This window comes from Felis catus, chromosome A2 (assembly GCF_018350175.1).
Source record: "Felis catus isolate Fca126 chromosome A2, F.catus_Fca126_mat1.0, whole genome shotgun sequence".
Taxonomy (NCBI): Eukaryota; Metazoa; Chordata; class Mammalia; order Carnivora; family Felidae; genus Felis; species Felis catus.
In genome coordinates, this window is record NC_058369.1 from 63,616,714 (window position 1) to 63,639,596 (window position 22,883).

Sequence of the window (22,883 nt, forward strand, 5' to 3'; positions counted from 1 at the left end):
ATGTGGTGAACTGTAATATTCATTCATTCATTCATTCATTCATTCCCTGGGGTAGAATAGGCTTCATACAAGCTTTACCATTTTCACGGGTACTGTTCTGTGGCATCCAGTACATTTACGTTATTTTGCAGCCGTGACCGCCGTCTCCAGAGCTCTCTCGCCTTCTCCAACCGAAACCGTACACAGTAAGCCCTGGCTCCCCCCCTTCCCCGCCCCTGGCAGACAGCTTTCCCCTTTTCATCTGTATGAAGCTCACTGTTCTCGAGACCTCACATAAGAGGAAGCCTACACTGTTTGCTCTCTGGCGATTGGCTTATGTCATTTAGCAGAATGGCTTTAAGGTTCACCCACCATGAAGCATGTGTTAGAATTTGCCAAATGTAAAAGTCAGGGCACGTGGGAGGGGCTGCAGAGTTCCCAGGCCTCTCCAGGCGCCACTCTCCCCGAATGCCAAGTGCTCACCCACATGGGGGCTCTCTGAACCCCATCCTTTCGGGGTTTTATGGCGGCTTCATTACACCGGCATGACTGATTAAATCATTGGCCACTGGCCAGTGAGGGGTCAAGGGGAGGTTGGAAGGTCCAACCCTGTAGTTATGTGGTGGATTCCCCAGGCTCTTAGTTAGAGTGAGTTCCAAAAGTCACCTCATTAAGGTCATTGACATAACCACAGACACCCTTGTTGCTGTCACCACTTAGGAAAATCCAGAGGTCTGCAAGAAAGGGACAAAGAGCAGATACACATTTCTTAGTATAAATCACATCTTATTTATTTAAAAAAAAATTTAATGTTCATTTAATTTTGAGAGAGAGAGAGAAAGAATGTGTGTGTGTGTGTGTGTGTGTGTGTGTGTGTGTGTGTGCGCATGTGTGTGAACATGGGAGGGACAGAGAGAGAGACACACACAGAATCCCAAGCAGGCTCTGAGCTGTCACCACAGAGCCCAACGGAGGACTCGAACCCACGAACTGTGAGATCGTGACCTGAGCCGAAGTCGGACGCGTAAGCTGCTGAGCCCCCCAGGGTTCCCTCATTATAAAGCACAGTATCACAAGACCACCAACTCTTAACAGGGCTGTCTTAGAAGCCCATTGAGCTTGTTGGCAGAATTCAGCTCTGTGTGGGTTTAGGACCAACGTCCACCTGGGGCTTGGCTGGCTGTCGGTTGGGTGTGCTCTCAGCTCCTAGGAGTCATCTGGAATCTTAGCCACATGGTCCCCTCCCAACAGGACATGTTTCTGCTTCAAAGTGAGCACAAGAATCTCTTGTTTTGATTCACTGAAAGGCGACTGATCAGTGACCAGATCTTCCAAAGCTCTTCACTTTTTCTGTACGCGTAATCCAAGGGTGGGGGTGATAGCTGTGTGTTCAAGGTCTTACCCACACTCGGGGGATTGGAACCTTCTGTGAAGTAGGGGTGATTGGGGGGCCATTGTAGACCTCTTCGTGCCAAACGACTAGTACCATATGTTAAATTGAATTCCCCTTCGGGTTTATTAGCCATTTAAATTTCCTCTCTTACAACACGGTTGTTGTTTCCTTCCCTCATGAATGATGTATTTTTGAAGGATAGTGTCTTAAGTTTGCTTTAGTAACATCAACTGTTTGTATTTTTATCACAAATGGCATATTTCTTGATCACATGATGAGTTTTTATATGGTGTTACCACCACCCGGGTCCAGATAGAGCATTCCCAGCACCTTGCTGGGCCCTCTGCCCTCTCCAAGTCAGACCCCCTCCCCAAAAGGTGATGCCCTCACCTTACAGTAATTGTGCTTGTTGTTGGACTTCATGTAAATGGGGTCATCGTGTGTGCACAGGAGTCTGTTTTTTCTCCGTATTTTGCCGCTTCGATCCATTTATGTTATTGCTTGTGTCATTTCTATGTAGTGATATTCTGCATATATCGTAATTTGTCTCTCTTTTACTGTGTATATACAAATTTTATTTTAACTGGGCACACACATTTTCTCTTTTCATTATTAGCATTTTACCTAAAGGCTTCATTTCTGAGCATTCTTGTATTTTAAGGTACATTAGCTAATGATTTTTTTATGTAAGGGCAAATTCAAAGAAAATATGATTATGTTCTCATAAACATTTTGTCATCCTTGAGAACTTAGGATAATTTACATTGAAAGGTATTGCCCGCATGCATCCTCTTGGTGACGGTGATGCATCTGTTTTGAAAAAAATGGTAATTTCATGTTCTGAATTTGGGGGACATTATGAAAATCCATGCAAATATGTTAGAAATAAAATGTGCAAAAAAACCGAAAAACTACTGTTATGTGAAAAGGAGCGGTATGTTAAATTTTAAAAAGAACCCCGAGGAAAGAAACATTATAATGTTTTCTATTACCTTTGTAAAATATGATATAAAAAGACAGTGTTACTTATCATCCAAATTACAAATTATGGAACTGGAAAAAATGTCATTAAAATATCTATTTAAGTATTTCATTACTTAAAACAAAATGTGAGATCAGGACACATGACCACAAATTTGGTATGACACTTCCTGAATTTCCCAGTTTTATTGTGTTCTGCGAATCCTCCCACAAAGCTCCACAGGAAGCCTCTCTGTCAGTGAAATTTATATTACTTAGCAGATATAACTTTACTAAAGGGCTGGATCAGGATTTTGGAGACGGTGTGAAACCGTCTTCTGGGTAAAGCGCTCACTCACTTTTTGGGGACGGGAGCGTGATCCACACTCGAGAAAGGGAATTTCTGGAATAATCACTTACCAAAACCTTTCCCTTTCTTGTTGGTGCCTTCAGGAATTACGTTTTTGTTCCGATTCCTGCCTCTGGCCACCCCTGCCCGCAGGCACCCCTTCCCTCCACGCTTGCCGTGTATCTTCAGAAAGTCTTCTAAGGGGCTCGCTCTCAAATAACTCACCTCTTGCTCCTCTGATAGATGGATGAAGGCAACATAAAATATAAAATACAGATATTTTAAGCATTGGGAGCCTAGTTGTGCCAGAGAAATGAGTTACAGAGACTGTGCTCAGAGGGCACATCTGTCCCTGCCATGGAAGGTGTGCAAATCACTTCTTCTCGGAGCCCCGACACCATCGACCAGACACGATGAGAGGCGTCCTCTGTGCATTTTCTTACTCAGTCCTCCTGGACATTTTGCAAATAGGCTTTCCTGCAGCCATTATTTTCATGTAGAAACTGAGCCGTGGAGATTTGCCCGAACCCTGGTGGGTCCAGCGCGAAACTCCCACCCAGGCACAGTGCCAGGTACTGGAGTCTCTTTGGATCAAAGAAAATACAGTCTTTGGATCTGTCCCTTCTCTGCAAAGGCTTTTCCAAGCCCCCAGAGTACTGTGTGTCACAGTGTTTGAAGGATGCATGGGTGACTGGATTCACTCCTTGACTCCCCGGGAGAGGTGGTGATCTAGCATCATCACGTGACCTGCAGATTTTGTAGAACACAGATTCCTGGGTCTCACCCCCTGATTTCCCGATTCAGGGGTTCCTGGGTGGGACCCGAGAACTTGCATTTCTCAGCAGTGACCCGGTGCTACCGTGGGTCCAGGCAGCACCCCTGGACGTCCGCCGCTTCGGGGCGATAGCTGTAGGAGGATTCTATCTAGAACCACAAATTCTCGGTCTGTTCTCTTTGTGCTGATTCCCAGCAGCGCACTGGTATTCTGGAATGAATTGTGTCCCTGTTCCTCTGCCCCCCCCCATTTGTATGTTGAGCCCCCAGGACCTGAGCATGTGACTGTATTTGCAGATACAGGATCTTTGGAAAGGGAATTAGGGTAACCGTGAGGGGTACAAGTGGGTCCTTACCCAGTCTGACCGGTGTCCTTGTGAGAAGGGGGGGGATTGGGCAGAGATGGCAGTGCCCGCACAGAGGAGACCCCGGGGGGACCTGGAGAAAGGGGTCGTCTGCCAGCCAAGGGAGAGGCCTCAGAGGACACCAACCTTGCGGTCACCTGGTCACCTTGATCTTGGGCTTCCAGCCTCCTGACTGTGAGCCGTGAATGTCTGTGGTTTAAGCCACCTGGGCTTGGTGTTTTGAAATGGCAGCTAGACCGTCCCGCACAACAGCACGTGCCGTTGCTGGGCACACACAGTGGAGGGGTTTGGCTGGTAGACTTCGAGCCCCTGTGACCGGGCCTGGCGTGGCTCGGATCAGGAGTCCTCTCCTCTGACCACCTCTCAGCTCCCCTGGGCAGCTAGCGGCCCTTCCTCTGTATCCCTCAGTGCCTGCTGGAGCCCCTCGTTAATAGGGTGACAGGCTGCTTTCCCGTCACCTGCACGACGGTGTCCGTTTTCTCCCAGGGGGTGTTTGCAGGTTCCCAGTGGCCTCTGTCAGCGCTGTCCCCCACCCCAGCCTGGTCTGCTGCTGTCCTGCTCTCAGGGATGCCTCCCACCCAGCACACCCCATCCCTGCTGCTACAGGACCCCAGGCCCCTCTTCCAGGTCATAGCACAGGCAAGAATTCTTTCTTTATCTGAGTCTTCAATCCCTGCTCCCCAAATCTCCTGGATCTTCCCCTGGAGGGTTGCCACATGCTCGTGGTTCTTCCTCTGGGGAAAAGAAGCAGCAGCAGAGAAGCCCCAGGTTCAGTGCAGCGGGTCCATACTGATTCGTCCTGCATCACTGAAACTCTCTGTGCATTGAACAAGGACTCCTGTATCCACCCCTCCAGCCCCTGGCGACCACCACTCTGTGCTGCTTGTAAGAATCCATTTTATTTAAAAAAAATTTTAAACACTGTCTTTAGTGTTTATTTATTTTAATGTTTATTTATTTTTGAGAGAGAGAGAGAGAGACAGAGCATGAGCAGGGGAGGGGTAGAGACAGAAGGAGACACAGAATCCGAAGCAAGCTCCAGCCTTCGAGCTGTCAGCACAGAGCCCGACACGGGGCTTGAACTCACGAACCATGAGATCATGACTGAGCTGAAGTTGGATGCCCAACCGACTGAGCCACCCAGGTGCCCCTTTTAATGTTTATTTATTTTGAGAGAGAGGGAAAGAGAGAATCCCAAGCAGACTCCACACTGTCAGCACTGAGCCTGATGTGGGGCTTGAACTCATGAATCATGAGATCATGACATGACTGCTCATCAAGCCTGAGCCCCCCCCCCCAGGCGCCCCAGGAATTTGGGGATTTTAGATTCCTCAGATAAATGGAATCAAGCAGTATTTGTCCTGTGATGATGGGTTTATTTCACTCATCACAATGTCCACTAGGCTCAAATATGCAGTAGCAGGTGTCAAATTGCCATTTATATAAGGCTGAGTAATGTTGCTCTATAGTTACTCCATCCCTGTCTCTCTCTCTCTCTCTCTGTCTCTTTCTCTCTCTCTCTCTCTCTGTCTCTTTCTCTCTCTCTCTCTCTCTGTCTCTTTCTCTCTCTCTCTCTCTCTCTCACACACACACACACACACACACACACACACATGCGCGCACACGCTCATTCTCTTTCTTTATTCATCTGTTGATGGATTTGGGGCCGGTGTGAGGAGTGTGGGGTGCCTGGTGCATCACATCATTGCAGGGGATCTCTCCAAGGTCCTGATTTCAGGGTTTGGGGGGTTTGTGGATCATACGGTAGTTCTGTTTTTGAGATTTTTGAGGAGCCTCCATACTGTCCTCCACAGCGACTGCACCAGTTCGCATTGCCACCAGCAGAGCATGGAGGGCGCTGGCTTCCCCTGTCCCAACAAGAGCCTCTGCACAGCAAAGGGATTGGTAGAATGAAAAGGAAATCCGCCGCTGTTAAGAAAGTGTTTGCACCCCACGGATCCGATCAGGGATTGATAGCCACAATATGTAGAGAACTCCTGTAACTCCTATAACTCGATAGCAAAAAGACAAGAGACCCAATTAAAAAATGGGCAAAGCAGGAACGCCTGGGGGGCTCTGTCGGTTGAGCATCCAGCTCTTGATTTTGGCTCAGGTCATGGTCTTAAAGTTCATGGGATCGAGCCCCACACTGGGCTCTGTGCTGGCAGCATGGGGCCTGATTAGGATTCTCTCTCCTCCTCTCTCTTTGCCCCTCCCCTGTTCACTCTCTCTCTCTCTCTCTCAAAATAAATAAACATTTTTTAAAAAATGGGCAAAGCATTGGAACAGACATTTTTCCATAGATGGACAGCAGGTGCATGAAAGATGCTCCCTGTCACTTGTTGTCAGAGGACTTGGGATCAAAACCACAGTGAGACATCACTGCATCCCTGTTAGGATGGCGTTCATCAAAAAAAAAAAAAAAAAAAGGAAAAAAAACTTGGATGCTTATTGAAATGGCAGATTCTTAGGCCAACTTCCATAAATTTTAGTGCCGAGACTGAGACATTTACAGGTTTTAACAAACACCCCAATTTTCTTTGATTCAGGTGGGCTATGGCCATCTGTGAGAAACACCAGCCAGGTTAGAGTCTCATCGAGCCCAAAGTTCAGGTGAAAAGTCATGTCACATACTCAGCTGGTACAAAGTGAATCTGGGCAACAGGTGTTTTCTCCTTGTAAGGCTTTGGCAATGGCTTTCTTGTCTCCTCCCTCCCTTCCTTTCTCCCTTCCCTCCTCCCTCCATCCCTTTCCTCCCTCCCTCCTCCCTCCCTTCTCCTTTCCTTCCTCCCTCCCTTCCCTGGTCCTTTCCTCCTCCCTCCTTCATCCCTCCCTTCTTTCTCCCCTCCTTCCTCCTCCCTCCCTTCCCTCCTTCTTCACTTCCTTCCCCATCCCTCCTCCCTCCCTCCTCCTTTCCTCCCTCCCTGCCTTCCTTCTGTCCTCCTTTCCTCCTCCCTCCTTCATCCATCCCTTCTTTCTTCCCTCCTCTCTTCTTCCTCCCTTCCCTCCTTCTTCACTTCCTTCCCTGTTCCTCCTTCCTCCTTTCATCCCTCCCTCCTCCCTTCCTTCCCCCCTCTCTTCCCACCTCCCTCCTCCCTCCCTCCTTCCTTACTTCCCTACTGAAGCCTTACCCCCCTGCCCCATGTGAGGTCTGAGGTTGCAGTGAAATTCTCAGCTCTGTCAGTCCCACTTTACCTAAAATCTTCTCCCTTTCCTCCCACCATTTAATCCTCTGTATTTCATTCCTAATTGCTACTTCTTGTGATGATGGAAAGCAATTTGGCAGTGATTAATCTGAAGGGTGTGCAGCCTCTCCTTTGCTTTTGGAGACAATCCTGTTTGAACAGCCTCTCCTGCATGGGGAGCCTGTAATTCTCGGCCTCTTCAAAGAGCTGTTCCAAATTCTGCATGTGTCTCGCAGGCCGAGCAGCGGTGTTCAGCCCCGAGCGCCGTCTTCTCTGCTTTGTCCACACTTCCTCCAGCTTCAAACACCGCCTCCCTGGCCAGCCAGGTGGGGGGGACTGTGCCCGCCTCCAATTACACATGCCAGGGAAGGTTTGTTGGCGGCGTTAGCGAGATGACTGGAGAGCTCCCGGCAGGGGCTCTGCATGAGGCAGTGTGCCAGAGAGAAGGCCGAATTGAGATAGACATGGGCCAATAAACGCTGGTGGCAGGTGTCAGGGAGCAACCGCTTCTGTCGGGGCTGCGAGGGGCTGGTGGAGCTTGTGAAGCCCAGCCCCTCTCGGTCAGAGCTGCCCAAGGAAACCCCGAGCTGGTGAGGAGTAGCAGCTCCCACCCGCGGCCCCTGACTTGGAATCGGCCCTTCTTGTGACATGTTTGACAGAGGAGGGGCCTCACTCATCTTAAGCGTGCCCTTTGCTGCCAAGATAATGGTGGAAAACTGGGGAAATGGAGGCAGAGTGGCTCTGGGCAACCTTTAGGAACACGTCCATTGTAGGGTCAAGGGTTGAGTGTGTCATGTTGTGTATTTAAAAGAATTAAAAAAATGTTTTTAATGTTTATTTACTTTTGAGAGAGAGAGAGAGAGAGAGAGAGAGAGAGAGAGAGAGGCAGAGAATGAGCCGGGGAGAGGCAGAGAGAGGGAGACACAGAATCTGAAGCAGGCTCCAGGCTCCGAGCTGTCAGCACATAGCTGGATGCGGGACTCGAACTCATGAACCATGAGATCATGACCTGAGCCGAAGTCAGACGTTCAACCGACTGAGCAACCTAGGTGCTCCTAAAAAAAATTTAAAAAACAATTTTTAAAAATATTTATTTATTATTGAGAGACAGAAAGACACAGAGCGTGAGCAGGGGAGGGGTAGAGAGAGGGGGAGACACAGAATCCGAAGCAGGCTCCAGGCTCCCAGCTGTCGGTACAGAGCCCGACGCAGGGCTCGAACCCACGAACTGCGAGATCATGACCTGAGCCGAAGTCGGACGCTTAACTAACTGAGCCACCCAGGCACCGCTCCCCCCCAATTTTTTTAAATGTTTTATTTATTTTTTGAGAGAGAGAAATAGAGAAAGAGCACAAGCAAGGGAGGGACAGAGAAAGAGGGAGACACAGAATTGGAAGCAGTCTCCAGGCTCCGAGCTGTCGGCATAGAGCCCGACGCGGGGCTTGAACCCAGAAGCCCTGAGATCATGACCTGAGCCGAAGTCGGTTGCCTAACAGACTGAGCCACCCAGGTGCCCCCATCTTTCTTGCTTACGCTCTGAGGAAGAGCCACACGGAGGTGGACGCGCCGTCAGTGGCCTAGAGATGGCTGGTGAATGGGGCCCGGGGGCGCACTTGACGAGGTTGAGCTTGGGAAAAGGCAGGAAGGGATTAGAGGGAGTGGTGGTGTGGCTTCTGGGCAGGGGAAGTGGGACCGGAGAGGGGGGAAGGAAGTCACAGCCAGGTGTCCAGTGGGTGAGGGCACCGAAGACAACATTTGGTCACATCCGTCCGCTCCTCATTCATCAGACGGCTCTGAACGCCTTCTGAGTGCCGGAGAGTGTTCTCAGATCTGAGCTTTGCCAGAAGAACTGAGCTTGGACCCTTGAGGTGGCCACACACGATGAGGACGGAACAGTGGGGGTGGTGAGCACAGGGCCACCGTCTAAGAGAAGATTCGGCAATGGGGAGCTTTCTTCTCTGGCTACATCCATAGACCCTCACTATGTGCCACACACCAGCTCGAGGACCCCCCCCTTGCATGTCGTTGCTCACTGTTCACAAAGGAGCCCTTCGAGCCAACCTTCAGCAGAGCCCAGACACCGCGTGCTGTCCACCCTGCCTCCCAGTGTGATGGGAGCGGAGCCGGAGAGCAGGGCCGAGGCTGGAAGGAGGATCAGGTGCGGCAGAGAGGAGCCTTCTTTCCGTTGCCTGACTGCCCAGGAGAGCTTTGGAGGGAGCGTGGGTTTTAAACCCCAGGTTGGGGCCATTCAGGGGCTGCAGGAAGACCTGAGTTTGGTGCGTTGGAAAGAAAAAACCCAAACCCCTCGTTTGAGTGACCTGCCCACAGAGCATAAGTTCCCTGAACATTGTCACTGTCTCCTCAAGGCATGTTGAATCCCGTCCAAGGAGTTGGGGCCATCTCTATTCCAGAAAAATGATGTGGCTGGGCGTGACGCCCAGCCCTCTTCCAGAGTGAAATCCTGCCTTGATGCTTTTCATCGTTTGGCTGTGAATCACTGTGCTTTTTAAAGGATCGAAAAAGCGGGGCGCTGGGGGGCTCAGTCAGTTGAGTGTCCGACTCTTGATTGTGGCTCAAGTCAGGATCCTGGGGCCGTGAGATCGAGCCCGGAGTTGGGCTCTGCACTGAACGTGGAGCCTGATGGGGATTCTCTCTCTCTGCCCCTCCCCACTCACATGCATGTGCACACACTAAAAGAAAATAAGAGAAAGTAACAGAAAAATGATCCCTAACCTGTTTAGCAATTGGGAAAACTTTGGAGGTGAACAGAAAATTCTTCTACCTAGATTTTTCTTCTTTTTTTAATGTAAAAATCCCGTATGAAGGTGCCAGGCTGGCTCAGACCGTGGCCTGTGCGACTGACCCTTGATCTCTGGGTCATGAGTTCGAGCCCCAAGGTGAGTGTAGAACTTACTTAACAACAACAAAAAAGAGCCCTTAAAAAAATCAAAATCATGTATGAAAGGGAGCAATGTGGTTGTTGTAACAAACGAGCAGGTAAAGCATTTTGAAGGTCGAGTGATACATCGCTGTGAGATTATTATCAATAAAACAGTTTAGATAAATATAGCCTCTCCTTCTTAGCTTTTAAAACAATTAATCACAATTAATAATGTTCTTTCCGAAAGAATATTTAACCAAGATTGCAGTAACGCAGTTTGGTTTTGAAGTTTGTATATTTTTTGTGTCACCACGTTTAATATTTAAGAAATAATCCTATTTTGGATTTTTGTCATATCATTAAACGTACAACCGTCACAAAACATCTTCCTTTATTCTTCTTTTTCGTTTCGTTCTTTTTGTTTCCTCCTTTCCTCTTTGCGCCCCCCCCCCCCCCCCCCGCCAACCCTTCTCCTACCTCTCTTAACAAGAGGACGTTCGATGTGTGGCTGGTTTTCTTCCGCAAATGGTATGAATGAGGCAAATCGTGAGTCGTGCGAATGCCGTACAACATCAGCTTGTGCCAGCACGAGCACGGAGCCATGGCCCGTCCCAGCCTTTTGTGTTTTAGGTGAGAAGCCAAGAGACCACGGCCGGTCTGAGGTGTGGGAGGTCTTCGTGCGAGGCAGGGCTGGGACCCCCGGACGCTGGTGTTCGTGGTGGGCTCTCCCACAGACGTTTCCAGTGTTGACACCCATCTACCTGTTTACAGGCGTTCCTTGTTTCATTGCAAGTCGCGTTATTGTGGTCTGCAAATCCTGCTTTTATTTTTTAAATGTTTTATTTATTTTGAGAGTGCAAGTGGGGGAGGGGTGCAGAGAGAGAGAGAGAGAGAGGGAGAGAGAGAATCCCAAGAACACTCAGTGCTGTCATCACAGAGCCCGATGCAGGGCTTTGAACTCATGAGCCGAGAGATCGTGAGCAGGGCCGAAATCGGACACTCAGCCGACTGAGCCACCCAGGTGCCCCTGTAGATTTTTAAATTTTTTTTTTCAATGTTTTTTATTTTTATTTTTGGGACAGAGAGAGACAGAGCATGAACGGGGGAGGGCAGAGAGAGAGGGAGACACAGAATCGGAAACAGGCTCCAGGCTCCGAGCCATCAGCCCAGAGCCCGACGCGGGGCTCGAACTCACGGACCGCGAGATCGTGACCTGGCTGAAGTCGGACGCTTAACCGACTGCGCCACCCAGGCACCCCTCCCCTGTAGATTTTTAAATGAACTACACACTCATACCTGCTAAGTCACCCGTTTTTTTGTTTGGGGTATTCATTTTTTAAAAGTGGACTTGAAGGCATTACATTTGTGATGGTTTATCTTAAAAGCTTCAAGAACATTCGGATGTATTCAGCAACGTGGAGATCGTATTCTGGGGTGCATGCTGCGTCCTTGATATTTTAAGGTATTCACTGAAGCCACCGACTCCCCTCCCCCCCCCAAAAAAATCTCTGGACATTTTTTTCTAAGTAATTTGAGGGTCAGTGTAAATGAGAATGCCTAGTTATGGATGTCACTGGATTCTTTGAATAGAATTACACTCGTAAGTCAAATAAGACAATTCATAACAATTTGGTCCAGCATTTTAATTTTGTCTGTTAAATTATTCATGTGAATACTTTTATGAGTTTAGCCATGAATATTTGATTGGTGGTTGATTCATGACTATAAACTATCTTAGCCCTTTATTTCCCCCATTTATGTTCAGTTAACGCATGGGAAGTGGGGGAGGATTTATTTTTCTTAATAATGAGAAACACCTTTCCCCACAGGCTTATCCCGCTGTCTGATGAACATTTACAGTGGCTGGCGGTCAAACTGTACCTGTTCTGCTAGTTTCATAAGTGTGGTAATAAGAATCCTCGTTACCTAGAGGGAGAATATAAATCTCTGTTTCACAGCTGAGGGAAGTGACATGCAGTGGGGCTGGGAATTTCCAGGAGTCACCCAACACGTTGGCGGCTGAGACTGGATTCCAGTCCAGTGCTTCCTCCCCCACTTGCCCCCCCAGTGGCTGTTGTGATTGATCCTCTCTGAGCAAAGCCAGTGGGCAGATAAAGGGCCATTCTCTGACTGTGTTCTTCCTCCATCAGCAGGTGTATTTACTAAGTAGACTCCAACACCCAGAAAGCCACGTTCTGTTTCCATTTTCTGTGCACCTGGCTGCATACACAGAAACTGCCCTGATGTAAATAGGTGTTTGCAGCCATTGGCTGCTGCAGACGTATTTGAGTAGGTGCATAGTTTGGTAGGTAGCTGAGTGTGGGTAGCTAGATGCGACTGTCATAAGATGCCACTTGAAGGCTACTTCGGGGCACCTGGGTGGCTCAGTCCGTTAAGCGTCCAACTCTTGATATCAGCTCATGTCATGATCTGACAGTTCGTGAGTTCGAGCCCCGAGTCGGGCTCTGTGCTGACAGTACGGAGCCTGCTCAGGATTCTCTTTCCCTCTCTCTCTCTCTCTCTCTCTCTCTCTCTCTCTGCTTTTATCCCACTTTCTCTTTCTCAAAATAAATAAATAAACATTAAAAATATTTTAAAAACTAGGGGACAAAAAGGCTACTTTGTGAGGTGTGGCTTTTGGTAGACAATGATGGTGTCATTGATTTTGGTGGGGTCACAAGCCATCACGCTTACCAGTGACCTTTCAGTTCCTCTTGATTCTAAACAGAGTGAGTCTTGCTTCTGTGTGAGAGAAAGGGCTCCTTAGCCAAAGGTTAGTGAGGAAATCAAATGGCTTTCTCAGGGATCATTTTGGAAATGGGGACGGCCAGCAACCCAGAACATCTCAATTACGTTAGTTTAACTTAGATCATAGTTCTCCTGCTAGATCTGCATACAGAGTGCCCCAGGTGGACGTATCCAGCATTACACTCTCACAGAATGATCAGGATATATGAATATGTTTATATTTATACTTCTAGTCCTATATGAGAAAGGATCAAACTGCATTCAATAATATGCCTTTTCTAACACTAAGGTCACTTTGACTTCATAACTGCTCTGCGAGAGTTATATGTGAATCACCATTGACCAATGCATTTTATAACCCAGCTGACCATGAGAATCTCTTAGGATGTTGTATCTATCTATCTATCTATCTATCTATCAATCAGAGAGCATGAGTGGGGGAGGGGCAGAGAGAGAGGGAGAGAGAGACTTTCAAGCTGGCTCCATGGTCAGTGTGGAGCCCAACACGGGGCTTGATCCCAGGACCCTGGGATCATGCCCTGAGCCAAGATCAAGAGTCGGATACTCAGCCGACTGAGCCACCCAGGCGCCCGCTAGGAAGTTATTTTTTAAAAGTGCATTTTAGTCTCTGAATATGTGGAGATGTGATTCTGTCCGAGGTGGGGCTTGGGAATCAGCATTTCTAACCTTCCCCCCCCCCCCCCCCCCCCCCGATGAATGAGAGTCATAGCCCGGCTTGCCTGACTGCCGTGTCCACCGCCCACCCTCATCAGAGCCGCACTGGTGAAAGGATGAAATACCACTTTGGTTATAATACTGTGCATCTCCTCACCTGGTTGCTGGAGTTGACGGGCTCCAGTTGGTGTGGAATCTAATCCCTGGTCCCGAAAGTGTCTGGGAGGCGCTTCACCAGCCGGTGCCCAACCCCCTCCAACCTCCAGAAACCCCCACGTTTCTGCTCCCACGCACAGTCATTCACAGAATACGCCAGCCTTGTTAATATCCCACGTGTTGGTCCTTAAACATCAGATTTTCTCCGTTCGCCTGTGGGGTCTTGTGGGATCCCAAGAGATGTGCATCTGTCCGTGCCCCTGGCTCCTGGGTCAGAGGCCCTGAACCCTCTGTCATTTCCCAAGTGATAAAAGCAGGGGAGCATCTGTTGTTCTAGGATCTGTCTTTGGCTTTATTCCTGACCAGGGCTCCTAGTACATTCCCAGGTGATAAGAACACTAAGGCCATCTTTTGTTCCGACAAGACGACTCAAGTTGGGGGGGGGGGGGCTGCTCACCAGAAAGACCGAGCCGATCAGAAGCTTGGCATTTTCAGCCCCGTCCCCCATCCTCTGGAGAGGGGAGAGGGGCTGGACACGGAGGTAATGAAGGGAATGTCTGCATGATGAGAGCCCCACAAAATCTCAATAGTAAGGGGTTCAGCCCAGGTAGGTGACCGCGTGGAGGTGTTGGGGATATACTGGAGAGGGCATGAAAGCACAATGTCCCTCCCCGAATGTCTCGCCGCACACGTCTCTTCCACGTGGCTGTTCGTATGTGGCCTTTGTCGTATCCCTTTTGTAAGCTGGCCCACGTGAGGACCCGTTTCCCTGAGTTCTGTGAACCACCCTAGCACGTCGGTCAAACCCAAGGCTCGGGTCATGGGAACCTCTGATCTACAGTCAGTGGCTCGTAAGCACGGGGGACAACCTGGACTGGTAGCTGGCGTCTGGCGTCTGGAGTGGGGGAGGGGTAGGCCTGTGTGACTGAGCCCTCAGCCCGCGGGGTCTGATACTGCAGGGAGGTCGTGCCCCCAGTGAGTTGGACGGTAGGCCACCCAGCTGGTGTCACGGACACGTGCTTGACACGTGGAAAGAAACCCTACGTCCGGTGACCAGAAATGTCTGAGGTGACGTGTGCTGTCCGAGGTCAGGCAGATCTGATTCTGCCCGGGAGGCAGACTGAACTGACTTCCTGATGGAGGTCTCACTGGCTGTGCCTGACCGTCCGCACGGCCGTGACTGTTGTCTCACTTGCCCTAAACACGTCAGACCGCCTGCTTGGCACCAGTCCTTTCGGCCCTGCCCACACGGATTGCCACGCTCGATCGCCTTGTGTTCGGTCATTTCTTTACATTTTTAGCGCGACCCCTACGTGATGTCTTTTTTGAGGACAAAAAATAGCCCGCTACCCGCCGCATCCTGGGCACAACGTGATGTCGGACAAGGGAGGGGGTTATTTCAGGAAGGCATTTGTATCCCCAGCTGCTTCTCCACAGCTCTGTGCTCACCGCTATTGCAAATAATTTCTCTTTCCAAATGGGAGCGTCTTTAAAAATGATTTCTTTGGGGATTTGAAACGTATTCGCTGTGCTTTTATTAATCGTATTTCAATTTGATATGTGTGGGCAGTGTGATCAATTTAGCATAACTGTCTTCTTAGAAGGCCACCTTCCTCCTCAAACAGTTTCTGTTGGGTTTTCTGGAGCCCTGCAGAAGGAATTGCGAGGAAGACCATGGGGCATGGCTGTGTCTGTCCTTTGGACGAGGATTAGGGCTGTGGTCCCTGGATCTGCCTTTCCTTTTCCTCGTTTTGTCATCCTCACACTGGATGTGACAGTTGCTGGCACCAGCCGGTCGGCCCGCACTGGACAGGTTGATTGCGGCCACGTCTGTGGCCCAGGGCGGGGGGCCTGGCAAGGTGACCTGGGCATCCACCGCATGCTCATGCCCTGCCCTCCAGCCCCACCTTCTGAGCGAAGGGGGGGTGGGTCTCCGAGTTGTGAGAGGCGGAGGGAGGAAGGGAGGGCCGGGTTGCTGAAGCCTGGTGGGTCAAGGGGGCTCACTTGGAGCTGCAGAGGTGCCCCCAGAGCCGCGCCTGCCTCCTCTCCATTGGGGACACCCCTACTAGGCAGGGGGGTTGGTGCAGGGGCTCAGGGGGATGGTTCTTCCTGGCCCTGATCTGGACAGGACCTAAGGCATCCTCTGGAAGGACCCGGCTGTGGAAACAGAGGAGTAAAAGACAGGAGAAGGGAGACGGCGGAGGGGGACGGCCCAGTCTGCGCCCCTCCCACGCACACACTCCCGCCTGGAGACATGGGTCCCACTGCTCTCTTGTTGGGGTCCGTGCTCCTGGAGCACACTGCGTTTTAACCAGTGAAAACAAGCTCGAGCCTGCTGCAAAAGCTGGATTTGAGAACTCCGTCCTCGCCCTGCTACATCCCCAGGCGTTCTGTGCGCATACGTTTCCAGAGTGTCCGCGCTCATTGAGGAGCATGGGAACCGGGGGGCCCCTGTGCTACTAGCCTCCGGAGCCATCGTAAACCTCTGGAGGTATCCGCAGACCCGGGCAGTGTTGGGGGGGGGGGCCCTGGCCTCAGGCTGACTGCATGTTCCTGTCTCTGCAGGTGGCGCCCCATCCGGGACCCCGCGCCCTCTGTGGCCTCTGGCTCAGGCAGGGGCCCTCCTGGTGAAGCGGTTCCAGCACACGCGCCGGGCCTGGAAGAGCTCCCTCTCCGACCTCCTGCTGCCTGTCCTCTTCGTGGCTTTGGCCATGGGCTTGTTCATGGTGAGGCCTCTGGCCATTGACTACCCGCCCCTCAAACTAACACCTGGCCATTATGACACAGCCGAAGCTTACTTTTTCAGGTAAGAAACCTCCCCCACTCCCTTTCCCTTCCAAATTATGTCAGGATGGATTATGAATATCAGTAGCTTTTAAGAATCGCAAATATACGTGTGGTTTCATGATTTTGGAGGGCTGCGTTCAAGAGGGCAAGATCATGGAATGTAGCAAATCCTGTAAATACCTCGTTTTTTCCTATACATACACACAATAAGTTTAATTCATGTATCAGGCACAGGAGAAGACTTATAACAGCAATAATAGGAAAATTATAACAATATACTGTAATAAAGTTATATGAATGTGGTCTGTCTTTAAATTTCTTTTTTTAAGTTGATTTATTCTTATTAAAATTTTTTTTTAACGTTTATTTATTTTTGAGAGACAGAGACAGAGCAAACAGGGGAGGGGCAGAGAGAGAGGGAGACACAGAATCGGAAGCAGGCTCCAGGCTCCGAGCTGTCAGCACAGAGCCCGACGTGGGGCTCGAACTCATGGACCGTGAGACCATGACCTGAGCCGCAATCAAGACTGGTGTCTTAACTGACTCAGCCACCCAGGCGCTCCTGTCTCTTTAAATATCTTACTGTTCTGCACCCACCCCTCTTGTGAGGACTTGGGATGATAAAATGCGCCAGGTAGGAGATGCTGTAGGATGTTGCCTCAGGCCGCTACTGACCTGAAGAATTGTGGGAAGGATCTCCCATTTCCAGAGCCACAGATCAGGGGGATTATTGTGTTTCACAGAACCCTCCAGCGTTGCTCTGGGACAGCAGCCAGGAACTGCAGGGCCCTCCCTGCAGAGAAATGTCTGACTTTTCTCTCTGTATGGCCGTGAGCCCGCGCACACCCCCAGGCTAGATTCAGTCCAGCTTTGCTGCCAAGAAATTCAGAGCGCTCCGAGTTTTGCAGCCAGATGAATTTACATAGGATGGTGTCAGAGCTTCTAGGGGTTTTGTTTTATTGACAGGAGACTGGGCACCCGAGAGGGGGACCTGAGCATCTCAGCGCCTGTCCCTCAGGTGGCTGGTTCCCCCAAGATTGAGCATGACTTCTCTGCCCTGAGCTGGGGGTGCAGTGGCCGGGGTAACAGCATCACCCCGAGGGCTGACCAGGAACAACTCTCTGGGGGGGGGGGGGTGCTTACACACCTGGAGGGGGCGGGGCTTACGTACCTCGGGGGCGGGGCAGACACCGGGCACTGGCATATTAGCTAGGCTGCACACGGTTCGCGCAACCGGGAGGGCGCGATTAGTTCTGCCCTCGTCAAATACTTATCTTTACTAAAATAACGAGCTTAATTAGCCAGACTCTTAGCGCCTGCTAATATTTGTCACTTTTACAATGAAGTGTAATTTGGAGTTCAGTTTAAACAAACGCAGACGCAGAAGGAAGAATCGATAATAAACTGTTCCGTTTGCTTCTGTGTCCTTTGGTTAATTATATTTTTTTCCTCGGTGTGTTTTTATGCTCCATGGAGTCCAGGTTTTTAGCTCAAAAAAGAGAATCCTGCAGTGGTTCTGTTCGGAGACGTGCACGGAGGTCCCCAATATTCCTTCCGCAAGTGGGCTCTCTCTTCTGGCTAGCTAGTTTACGTACCTGCCCTCTTCTTCTTTTCCCAAGTGTTTGACGTGAATGGACAGAAAGGATAGAATGCCCCATAAAATGTGTTTCTTGAAAAAAAATGGGGCGCCTGGGTGGCTCAGTCGGTTAAGCGTCTGACTCTTGATTTTGGCTCAGGTCATGATCTCATGGTTCATGGGATCAGAGCTCTGCGTGGGGCTCTGTGCTGACGGTGTGGCACCTGCTTGGGATTCTCTCTCTCTCTCCCTCTCTCTCTCTCTCTCTCTGTCTCTCTCTCTCATTCTGCCCCTCCCCCAGCACACGTGTGCACATGTGCTCTCTCTCAAAAAAAAAAAAAATAGAAAATGCAGGCTCGCCAAAATCATAATAAAAAAAATTCACAGGTAATCCTACCAGCACTATCCACCATACCCCTTAGTGGTTTATGGTCTTCCCCATGTTAATACGTAATGCTTTTAACACATGCATTTTTATTGTTTTATGACAGTGGCATTCCACTGTAAACACTCATCATTGTTTGCCTTTTTATTCAATAAATAACGTATCTGTGTACCTCTTGTTGTAAATCAGGCGCAAACCACATCACCCATTTTCAGGCTGTGCCACGGCACGTTGCCCGGAGGTGCCATAATTTATGTAAATAATCTCTTTTTGGGGCGCCTACAGGCACGCCATAGCTTTCCTGTTCCAGGCAGGTCTGCAGGAATCCCTTTGCTCAGATTCATGGAGCTAATTGTTTCTATTATCATACATCGCCATTGGAAGTTTTGGGGGCAACAGGCAACCACAGTTTCAAGGTAGATATTGCCAAATTATTCGTATCGATGTGCACCAATTTACAGCATATATGAGCATGGAGTCATTGATTCTTTTAGTCACGAGCATGTGTTATGCGCCTGCTGTATGCCACGTGCAGCTCTTGGTGGAGGGAGAACTCATTTCTCCACATTTTCAGTATCCCTTTTATAGCCATATCAGGACTTTCACTGCTTTGTTAGGCAGCTCTTTGGTGGCTGTTGAGATTGAATGTCCCCAGCTATTTCTCGGTTATTTCAAATTTCACCCAGTGTGTTGAATATATCGAACGCCACACATCCTGTGCGAGCATGTTCCACATCGTCATGCCTTCGGACTGCCCGCCTCTTCACCTCTTCCGTCCTGCCTTCATCCCTTCACCCCTTCCTTCTAAGGCAGGTGAGAACGTCACATGCTGCACGTTCTACGGGGTCCATTTCCAGTCGATTGAAACCATTCTCTGCTGCTTTATTAATTTGGCCACTCTATTTTTCATCTGAAAACATCTGCCCCTGCTCTCCCAGCATTCATTTTTCATCAAAGTCACGCATTCCAAAATTATTTGGAGCCTGAGAGTTACAGATATTTGATTTGATTTGAATTTTATTTTGTTTATTTATTTTTTGAGAGAGAGAGAGAGAGAGCGTGCACAAGGGAGAGGAGAGAGAGAGAGAGAGAGAGAGACAGAGAGAGAGAAGAGGCCAAGCAGGCTCCTCACTGTCAATGCAGAGCCTGATGTGGGGCTGGATGCCATGAATCGTGAGATCATGACCTGAGCTGAAATCAAGAGTCGGATGCTCAACCGACTGAGCCCGCCAGGCACCCCCAGGAACCATAACCTTTTAGAGACGTGACAAGACGAAAAGGGCTTTGAGCTTTAGGAACGGCCAGCTGTGCGCAGGGAAATATATAAAGGAACGAATGGCAGACAGGGCTATATAGCAATGTTTGCTGTATGGATTCCTCTTGTGCGCATCTGGGCTGATAAAGGCCTGGAGCTGGTGCTGGTGATTGCCTTGTGTCTCTCCTGGTAGAGAGGAGACAAGGGGCCACGTGCAAATTTGTGTCCTGCCTTTAGGCAAATGAGGGGGGAGCTCAGAGAGCTTCTCTTGTATCTGCTTCTCACTTGCCTTCAGCTCAAGATAATCCTTAAGTCACAGGGGCATCTTCTCTGCTGCCCTTTGGCACCCTGTGAACAGACACACCCCCAGGGAGAAGCTTGTGCCGAGACAGAGGCCCAGATTAGAGCCACGCTGTCAGGCAGGCCACGGACCACCGAGGATCTGTGGCCGCTATCAGCCCCATGGGTGTATGCCACCCCAATCCCCTCCCTCCCTTTCGTATGTTGAATCTTTAACCCCAGTGTGGCTGTGTTGGGACATGGGGCGTCTAAGGAAGTAATTAACGTTAAATGAGATGAGTGAGGGATATTGTAGTATTTTCTGCCATTTCTAAGAGTTCGTCTTTTCACGGTGGACGTGTGTTTGTTTCCATTTCTCAGAATGGTGCAGGTGGAACCCCATCTGCTACAGGTGCGTGAGCCAGAGGAGATTCCGAACGCCCCTCTTCTGTCCTTTCGTTCCAGACTCAGCAGAAGGAACGGGAGTATGTTTTCGTAGTCTGTATTTCGGTAGAGTAGTCGTGTCCTTAGTTAGGAGGCAGAAACGAAGATGTTGCCAGAAGTGGTCCATACAGAAGGAAACTTTTCCTGCTTCCGGTTCTCTCACATTTCTCGTGCCTGCTCCAGATCAAAGGGCAGGGGGGTGACCAGCTCCTTGTTTGGCAGTACAACTGCTCTCACCTGAGATCGCTGTTCTTTCCTCCTGTGTACCAGGTTCCCCGGCAGGACGACCATGTGCCCTGGCTTGCTCGGGAAAGCAGTCCTGTTCTCTCAGTATCCGTACTACACCTGTCCTGCTCACTCCCCAAAGTGTCCTCCAGTGGGTGATACGTTACATGACGGCTCTGTCTGTGTTGAATCTGAGTGCCACCGTGTGAATCTTAGCACAGGAACGATATCCTGTGTAGAACAGCTGTTCACTGCTCATATTCCTCCTGATTTGCTGCAGATGCACATACACACACGCACACGCACACACGTGCACAGGTGCACACACACACAGGCACACGCGGACACATACACACGAGCACGCAATACATATGTGCACACGTACATACGTGCACACACACGTGCACGCACGCACGCACACACACGTGCATGCACACATACTCAAGTGCACGCATACAGACATACACAGGTGCATATACACATGCACACACACAGCCCATGGCTCCCCCCGCTTTGTTGCTTCAAATGTGGGCAGATTGTCATTTTCTAACATTTATGGGTGAACTCCATGGGGTGCTACATAGTATTTTCATTATGTTTCCTTACTTTCTCTTTAGCCTAACTCCTGGTTAACAGGTTTTTAAAGTCAGACCTGCATGTAGTTTTCTTTTTAATTTTTTTTGTTTTCTTTTATTGTTTTTTTTATTGTTTATTTTTAAAGGAGAGAGAGGCAGTGTAAGTGGGGGAGGAGCAGAGAGAGAGGGAGACACGGAATCTGAAGCAGGCTCCACAGGCTCTGAGCTGTCAGCACAGAGCCCGACGTGGGGCTAGATCTCACAAGCAGTGAGATCACGACGTGAACTGAAGTCGGCCGCTTAACCGACTGAGCCACCCAGGCGCCCCTGATTGTCAAAAACCATTCGGTGCATTATCTCTGTGTTGACTTTGATGGTACATGGAAATTCTATTATTATTATTATTTCATTTCCTTATTTTTTAAATGTTTATTTATTTATTTTGAGAGAGAGAACACGTGTGAGGTGGGGAAGGGTAGAGAGAATCCTAAGCAGGCTCCGTGCTGTCAGCCCACAGTCTGACGCAGGGCTTGAACTCATGAACTCTGCAGTCATCACCTGAGCTGAAGTCAAGAGTAGACGCTTAACCGACTGAGCCACCCAGGCGTCCCTGGAAACCTGTTATCAGTGCGCTGACCGTTCTCAGTACAGCCTCATGCCTCTCAAATTTTAAGAGTTGAGAAAATGCAGTTATATGCCTACATTAAATTTACTTAACATTTCTTGAGGCATGCAAATCCTCATGAAAACACAAATGAAAAAAAAAATGCCCTGGAGAGATTCTCTTCCGTCACTTTTAGGAGTGACGGGAGCAGACAGCGCCCGTGTGGCTCACAGAAGATTTTGTGCTCTGCGAGCCCAGAAAACCTGGGGCTTTGGCAGCTCAGTCTGTAGCCCAGAGGTCTCTGACTCGGATGCCTTGGGGGCCAGCTGTGGGGCGGAGGAACGTGCTTGCTTGTGACCAAGCCTCTGTGACAGCTGTCCGACATGCTGTTTGGTACACCTGCGAGAGGAAAAGCCGCGTGCAGGGAATATGTCTGCACTGGTTCGGGTCCTCACCAACCAGTTTGTGACCCAAGCCTCCGGCTCCGTTTTATCCTGAACGCCTTGCCAGCTGATTGCTGTTTGCAGAGGGCTTCAGGACTCCCCCCTCCCCACTGGGGACCCCGAAACTGAGAGGTGCCAGGGACTCTGGGCTTGTTCAGGGTGGAGGCAGGCTGGCCCAGGGCAGTCCCTGGGGAAGCTGGCAGACGGTGATGCAGCGTGAGCACAGGCCACAGCGTGGCCTCGGCACCGCTGAGCACCCCATGTTCGCTCCTCACCCCATGAGGGGGCGGGACCCGAAGGGCCTGCTGGAGGCCCTTGAGTTGCTCCCGCTTGTTCTCGGGGTGGTGATTGGACGTCCCAACGTGGCCCACTAGCCTTCCAGGCTTCCGTGAGGTTCAGCCTCAGCTGCCCCATTGGCCCCGGGCTCTGCGCATCAGAAGGACGTGATGTAGGGGCGCCTGGGTGGCTCAGTCAGTTACGCATCTGATTCGTGGTTTCAGCTCAGGTTATGGTCTCAGAGTTTGCGAGTTCGAGCCCCACGTCGGGCCCTGTGGTGACAGTGCTTGGAGCCTGCTTGGGAGTCTCTGCCCGTCTCTCTGCTCCCCCCCGCCCCCACCATCTCAAAAATAAATAAAGAAACGTTAAAAATAATAAAGCAGGATGGGATGCAGCTGCACATTTCCATGTGTAAGGAAACCCAAAATCACCTTTTCTGCTCACTCCCCTGATGTCCCCAGCGAAATAAGAACGTTTTCAAGTCTGGCTGAGAAGTCCCCCCTCCCGGGATCCTCAGCCTCCACCCTCTCCTCTGTGTGTCTGCCACGCCACGGGGATCTCCCTGTGCT

At 50.1% G+C, this 22,883-nt stretch overlaps 1 protein-coding gene across 1 annotated transcript in view; it reads left to right on the plus strand.

Annotated features, from left to right (window-relative positions):
- ABCA13 (ATP binding cassette subfamily A member 13) overlaps positions 1–22,883 on the plus strand; it is a 396,806-nt gene that overhangs the window by 222,432 nt on the left and 151,491 nt on the right. Inside the window, exon 43 of the mRNA XM_045052108.1 lies at positions 16,031–16,271. Coding sequence (XP_044908043.1) covers positions 16,031–16,271 — 241 coding nt within the window. The remainder of the gene's footprint in view (positions 1–16,030; positions 16,272–22,883) is intronic.